The sequence below is a fragment of the Chaetura pelagica genome, unplaced genomic scaffold, assembly GCF_000747805.2.
Source record: "Chaetura pelagica isolate M959 unplaced genomic scaffold, ChaPel_1.0 scaffold222, whole genome shotgun sequence".
Lineage (NCBI taxonomy): Eukaryota > Metazoa > Chordata > Aves > Apodiformes > Apodidae > Chaetura > Chaetura pelagica.
In genome coordinates, this window is record NW_009952711.1 from 5,647,193 (window position 1) to 5,654,599 (window position 7,407).

The 7,407-nt window shown below is 39.4% G+C and overlaps 2 protein-coding genes across 2 annotated transcripts in view; both read left to right on the top strand.

The window, feature by feature from the left end:
• PRTG (protogenin) overlaps positions 1–7,335 on the top strand; it is a 93,641-nt gene extending 86,306 nt beyond the window's left edge. Inside the window, exons 19-23 of the mRNA XM_009994540.1 lie at positions 891–1,073; positions 2,183–2,303; positions 3,219–3,384; positions 4,311–4,415; positions 5,444–7,335. Coding sequence (XP_009992842.1) covers positions 891–1,073; positions 2,183–2,303; positions 3,219–3,384; positions 4,311–4,415; positions 5,444–5,833 — 965 coding nt within the window. The 3' untranslated portion in view covers positions 5,834–7,335. The remainder of the gene's footprint in view (positions 1–890; positions 1,074–2,182; positions 2,304–3,218; positions 3,385–4,310; positions 4,416–5,443) is intronic.
• The window catches only part of PYGO1 (pygopus family PHD finger 1), a 20,831-nt gene continuing 20,505 nt past the window's right edge, over positions 7,082–7,407 (top strand). Inside the window, exon 1 of the mRNA XM_009994542.1 lies at positions 7,082–7,130. Within this exon, the coding sequence (XP_009992844.1) occupies positions 7,082–7,130 (49 nt within the window). The remainder of the gene's footprint in view (positions 7,131–7,407) is intronic.

The following is a 7,407-nucleotide window of genomic DNA, read 5'->3' on the forward strand; positions in this document are numbered from 1 at the left end:
GGAAAGAAAAACAATATATTTCTATGGTAGGAAGAAACACAGGCATTTTAGAAAGGAATTGAATTTTAAGCAGCAGTCTGCAGTCCCTGGACTGGCAAAGCCCTCATTGACTTTGATAGGAGTTTTGCCTAAGGATGATGCAAGTGAATCCTATTTATGTTTTTAATCTGGTTTTTCTGCCTTCAGGGACCTTAGGAAATGAATCCTTAGCATGTGAGAGAGACATTTTCTGTAATATTTTCAGTAGCACAGCTTAGATGCACAGTAATCAAGGAAGCCTACACAGGTCTAAATAGGATTTAACTTTATTTTTAAAGCATGGTATAAGGTACTCTTCCAGATCTCTCCTGTTCATTTTACCAAATAGACCTGGAATGTGATAAACAGAATCTGAATTATTTTGCTATGACAATTTTCATTCACATTTATGGTGCAGTGGGTCTAGGAGAGGGTTGTTACACAATGAGTGTAACACATAGATTAGTTTATGAGAGAGGCCTAACACTGCTTTCTCTGCATGAAGGTCTAGTTAATGCTTGGAGCCTCTCCTCACAGATAGGATTGTAACAAAACTCCATCATGCTGGAATGCAGCCAGCACTAGATTTAGAATTACGCTGTGCACCATAGCCTGTCCCTGGCTCTTTGGTTTTGAACTATACTGAGACTTCACAGCATGCTCTGTTCAAGTAGCATGGAGAGAAAGGACAGAAGGGACAAGCAGGCATCCCCAGTGTTGATTCTGCACCCTGTATATTCAAGTAAGAATGTATGAAAGTGATCACAGTCCACAAACAAGATTGGAAAGAAAGTGTAGGACCCAATGACTAAATCTCAGTCTGTTACCACAGATTTTGTCTAACTGGAACTGTTTATAAAATATTTTTATAGGAGCAATGACCATGGCTTTGCTGGAAAACCTTGTAGCAGGAAATGTCTACTTGGTCAAAATAGCAGCCTCCAATGAAGTGGGAGAAGGACCCTTCTCAAATGCAGTGGAACTTGCTGTTCTGTCAAAGGAGACATCAGAGTCCAATCAGAGACCTAAACGCTTGGATTCCGGAGATTCCACAGGTCAGTAGCAATGTTTTTGATTACTGCTGTCACAATTACCAGGAAAAAAGATCTCTGTGTGTTATAGCTGGTGTTACAGCTGCTTTCTGGGTAAACCATTCTGTTTCATGTGGGGCAGTCCTAACAGTGTAGAGTTTTCTTCTAAATTAAACAATTTTGGTATTTTACCTCAGTTAAACTCAGAACAGTTTTAATTCTTTTGCTCGGAAGTTGGAAGTTTGCCTTTCAAAGGAGAATATGTAACTATTTGAATTTTACACCAATATCAACTTTGCAGCCACTCTTTTAAGGCAGTTCCCTTAAGTCTTTTGTTTGGCTTGAGATACCAGTAGCTCTGGGTCAGATACAACCAGACAGCCCAGCAGAGATGAGATGGCATCTTGAATAAATCTGTTGAAATTTGCTCATTCCTGGTATTCCAGCAACCCAATCAACCTGTCATATATACCAGCATATATTTTCACCAAAGAAGTCAGCCCCAACTGCAGCTCTTTGGGGAAAATGATGTGTTACCTTGCAGAAATTAAGGTAACATCAGTGGTTTGAATGCAAAACACGTTATCTTTGTCTGCAATAGGTGTTTTATCTTTGTGACTTGTTACAGCTTTTGAAGTTATTTGGGGAGGCAAGAGCTAGTAATTATTCAGGTAGAGGAACCTTTTAACCTTTCCTTGTTCCTACACATTGAGTTGTGATTAAAACATAGGGATTTTTCATGCACACATTTTTCTCCCTTCTTGGAATTCAGTTATGTTTTAGGCCTGAATAAGCAAATAGACTCATGTCCTCAGGATTAGGTTAACAGACACATGATATCAAAGCATAAACCAAAGCTGGAATTCTCCAAGCCTTTTCTCTTTGTTGTCTACGAGCACCCTGTAAGGAAAGGGTTGGAGAGAACTCCTCTGCTTCATGCTGTAGATCACCCAAGAGGCTGTGGTGTCTACAAGTTTTATTTTCAAAAGTTTCAAAATATATGACAGAGAAGATCTGTGAATCTCATTAAAAGGAAGCATTTGTGGTTGTGATTGTAACTCTGTAAATTTCTTAATAGGAACAAGGAGTGACTCTCCTTTACTAAGCCTTTCTGTGTTCTTTTTGTGCTATAGCTTATTCTGACTATTACCATCTGGACCAGAAATCTATGACTGGCATTGTTGTTGGGGTTTGCATTGCTTTGACATGCATCCTTGTCTGCATCCTGATCTTAATTTATCGCAGTAAAGCCAGGTATGTTTTTGTTCTTAAAGACTGAGCTCTTTCTCAATGCACTGATTCTTGGGACATACCTTCTTCTCAAAGAGTGCTAAGTTCTCTGAAGTACTCTGGCTCTTCACCTGTTCCTACCAACAGTGGAAACAAAACAATTTGTGGGTTCTTCCTACTCTACTTGAGGCTCTTCTCCATTGAAAAGAAGGAATAACCCACAGAGTAAGTCAGTGGTCCTTTGACAACTAAGCAAGAGGCGTGTTTCCAAATCAAAAGATTTTTTTGAATCAGATAAATGTGCTGCTCTACATCATCTGATCTTCCTGCTTCATCTTCCAGTCTGCCCAGACCTGGTTTCCAAGGCTTTAACACTCTGAAATTGCTAGACAAGAGGAACTCTGACATAAAGCAGTTTCATTATGCAGTTTCTTTGCAGTGGTGCAAGACACCAGCTGTCTGTCATGTCATCAGCTGCTAAGGGGCGTAAATTGACCCAGTGACTCTGCCCATAACTTTGGGATCAGAACAAACATAAGCTACTTGAAATAATTAAAAAAACTGTCTGAAAAGACATTTTAGTAACAAGGGCATTTTAGCGTGTATGCAGAAAAAAATATGGATTTGGAGACAGGCCTTGTGTAGCATGGTAGAAAGGTCTTAATATCATTAGTGGTCACCTCCTCCAAGTAAGATTACTAATGATGACAAGTCCCGTCTGCCCATAGGCTTGTAGTCCACAGTGTGTGATTAACTGGAAGCAGATATTATTTTTATTACAAATAAGGTGTAAATTCCATGAGAGGTAGGAGTATCATATAACAAAATATAAATGCCAAGAACATACCAGTACTTGATTAACAATAGCTTTGAAGTTTATCCTTTTTAAAAATTATTATTTTCTTCTTGTGGGTGAATTTTATTCCTTCTCTAACGTAGGAAAACATCTGCTCCTAAACCTGTGCAGCAAAGCACTGACCAACTGTCACATACTAGCATCTCATTAGCCAGTGCTAATGAGGTGGAGAAGAGTATTGAAGGAATTGCAGAGAATGAAGAAACCTTATTGCCCATGATAGTGGGAAACAGCTTCATTGATGCTAAGGTACTGTGAGCTTTACTTACTCCCAAAACAAAAGTCTCTTAGAAGTCATTGCTATAACATCTGAATCCTTATAAAAAGTAAAATATGTACACTACAAATCCGCAGCAGGTTTATTTTTAATGGGACAAGCACAGGTTTAGCAATCCAGGGTCATGTTTTCAAGATTTATCTTGAAGTTTACCTAGAGATCTGATTCAATATACTTTTCTTACACTGTAGTCTGCAGTTTGTCTCTGGCACAGCATCAAAGGACAAAAGCTCCATGGAGTTAGGGCTGCCAGGCAGCCTCTGCTTGTCCAAGGAGGTAGGAGAGTCCCTGTCAGCACCTAGTTCAGTCAGTGCCTGTGCATGATCTAGTCAAGTATGACAGTAAGCAGCTATTAAAGAAAATATTAAATTTATGGTAGGACAATGTCAAATTTTATAAACTCATATTCAGTCAATCTAGAAATGAATCTAGATGGCAGGATGTATCAGTGGATGTGTGGAGTCTTAACAGTTCAGGAGTGAGGTGTGACAAAACCACATTGGTCTTAACTTCCACATGTGGACGTGCTAAATTAAGGTTCATTCTGTACACCCTGCAGTCTTGCATGGAGCTGCTCTCTATGTGAAATGGACCCCAGTACAGGCACAGACACTATGGCTATGAACGGTCACATTCAAAGTAGTAAAGCAAGAGCAGTGGCTGGAATATTTTGCTGTGTGTTTGCAGTAGCTGTTGGGTTTGTCCTCTGGGCTCAACAGATTTGGTGGATCTGATCTTGACTTGTTTCAAGGAGCAGATGAATAGCAGACTACAAAAACATGACTGATCTCTAAGATTTCGTCTTTCTTTTCCATATGGAGCCCAAATATCTTAGAAATTGAGTTAAAATAAATGTGTTAAAATAAAATGAGTTAAAATAAATCTTCCTCCATTGTAGGGGGGATCTGATCTGATCATTAACAGCTATGGGCCTGTCACAAAGGCTAACTGCAAGAAAAGGTGGCTGTTCTTCCAAGATACTAAGAAAATAAAGACTGAGGAGGTAACTGGTCTAATGTGCAGAGATGCACAATCTTACCCTGTTTTTGCAAAGAAAGATAAGTAGTTTCCTATTTATGGAAAAGCATAATTAGTTTTAATTGGATAGTTTCAGTTTTGTTAAGGTTGATGGTGTTCTACCTTGTAGTCAAGTTTCCTGTAAGTTTTATTTTCCATCCCAAGTTGTCAGATATTGGTAACTCTTTACAGTTAATGGATTGCTTTCTAGGCTGTGCCCTTTTATCTGTGTGCAGAGAATTTGTATAGATATAAATACAAATTAAATATGTATTTATAAATAACAGTAATATAAAAATACAAAGAATTCCCTCCTACCCTGACAGCTAAAATCTTGTTTGCTGAAGAGAAACCAAAATAAAATTATTTGCCCAAAGTACTGAAGAAATTAAGGATCTGAGCTAGAACTGTCTTCTGAAATTGTTTCTCTGGGAACATTTCCTATTTGGATGAGAAAATAACAGTTTAAAACTGAAGTGTCCAACCAAATCCTGAACATTATCATGCAAATTCACACCTATGTGGCATCTAACTAATGTTTATTGCATTATAACTTGTATTGTGCTTTTGTATATTTAAATAATAGGAAGTCTTGACATCCACGTCATAAATTTATATTCCAAAATATTTCCAGAAGCAGCTGCATATTTCTGATGCTTCTATAAGCATCTATATTTGCTACCACTCAAGAAGTAATGCTTAAAGAATATGCATGAAGGGATAGGAGAGAGCTCTACCAAGCATGTATTTAAAATACCATTCAGGTCTTCCTGTGAAATCATTCTTGATTAGCCATGCTTAGCTAGAAGGGATTATTTCATCTATTATGGAAAAGTATGAGCAAGACTTGAGATTGATTCTTCTCAGCTCCTGTAGGAAGGCCCATATTGTTCTGAGCCAATGCTGTTAGAGGCTCTCTGGTGGAACCAGAGATAGGAAATGCAGTAAAAATTAAAATTATGGCTCAGCTTTGCAGAGGCTGAACCAATTTTTTTCTCTCTGCTTTTTATGTAGCCTCAGAGAAGATTTGCCCAGGCAGTGTGTCTGTACCAGCCAGGCACCACTGTGCTGATCAGTGAGGATGACTCCCCCAGCTCTCCTGGCCAGCAGTCTAATTTCCAGGTGTCGTTCAGTGTTGTTGCTGATACGGAGCATTCGGCCAACAGTGAAGGAAGCCACGAGACTGGTGATTCTGGAAGGTTTTCTCACGAGTCCAACGATGAGATACTCCTCTCCTCTGTGACAAGTGGCACCCCTCCCACTGCCACTCCTTTTGTAAGCAGTGACTTGGGTATGAACATGGTGAGCACTGCCGTAAGTAACTGCACAGAGCCTCCTCTGCCGTTTGCTACTGACCAGACTCCTACCTCACCTCTCCAGATACACTCTGCCGTGCAAAACTGACATCCTTAGGGCCATGCCAGACATTCTTGCAGCATATGTCTGTTCGAAGGACAATGAACAGGGAGCCAAAGTTTTATTGTGGAGAGCCTGACTAACGTAGCAGGTGATCCCATATTTCTGTTGAATGTTTTTTTTTCAGTTTTTTTTTTTTGTTAGTTTGTTTTTTTAAAAACTCACTCATTTTGAATGTCCAGTGGTCAACAAATGTGAAAGGACAGTGAAGATTTCTGACTAAAGTTAAAAATGTGTCACTGGAGCAAAGGGAAGGCTGTTGGCCCTTTTGCTGACTATCTACCTCAGTTTGCCGAGTGGTGAACTCTGAATGACGACTGCTTTACCTCATTTGTGTTTTAGTTGGTCTCAGCTATAGAACTGATGATACTTCCTAGTAGTGTTTGTTTTATTCTGGGTTTCTTGTTTTTTGTTTGTTTTCAGTTGTGTGTAGAATGTGTGTGTATGTGTGTTTGCGTGCATGTGTGTATGCTCAGTGATCAGGGAGTTGTATGGTAGGTGAACAAGATTGTTTAGCTGAAGCTCTGTCTTATAAAAAGAAGGAAACCTCAGAGTATAAAATGTAATGATTTAATGTGGTTGACACAGAGGATGTTGAAAACTGGAGTTGGTGCTTCCATGTATACAACCACATGAAATCTTTTGTACCTCTTGATTTCTCATAACCCCATTAAGCCTAGGACAGTGCCTTTCCCCCAGAAAGTTGTGCCAGCGACTGTGAACAGGATGTATACTATATCCTTAGGGCTCTGGGACATGTTGGGTTCCCCGCAGTGACAAATGTAGCCCCTTTGTTGACAGTTAATGCTAAAAAGTATGGCATAATGAAAAAGTATTCAGCATTTCCAAACAGTTTGGCTCTGCCGGAGAGTCATGGAATAGATAATAATGCTGAGTATCCCCATATCGCAGTACTTCTTAGCAATGGTGCCTTGCAGTATATATTATTAAATTACTGATTTGCCTTATGCCTTTTTAGTATTCATAAAGTTGCTTTGGAGTACAGAAAGATGCCTTAAATACTTCTTAGATGTTATAAATAAACTGTCTCATGAGTTTATAGTTAACTTTTACCCAGCTTAGTGCTGATAAGCACTGCTGGCATGGTAGTATGTCTCGACTGTTGTTAGGATGCAGCCCTGCTCCTTGCCTTTGCCTAGTGTGCTATTAGCCAGGAATTTTAGCTCAGGGAGTGACTTCACCCACATGCCAGTCTAAAACTCTGATTGGGCTACCATGACAAATAAACAAGCCAGAGCTTTAGTTGAAGAGTCTGTTGAAAGAGGTGAGTACTGCTACTGCCTTGAAGCCATGCAATTCCTGTTTTATACTACCTCCTTTAAAAGTTATTCTAGTGGTTTTTTTGGGGTTTGTTGTTGTTGTTTTTTTTTCCTGTACTCAGGGAACAGTTTGTTACTTTTGAGCTGCCTCACGGAAATGTGGAGCAAACTGACAGGGTATCGTGTTTTGTTTTTTAATAGGAGAAAGAGGGAGGAGGTTGGAATCATCCAATATTATAAGCTTGCCTGTATCTATATCCAGTCCTCCACTCCTTCTCTTTC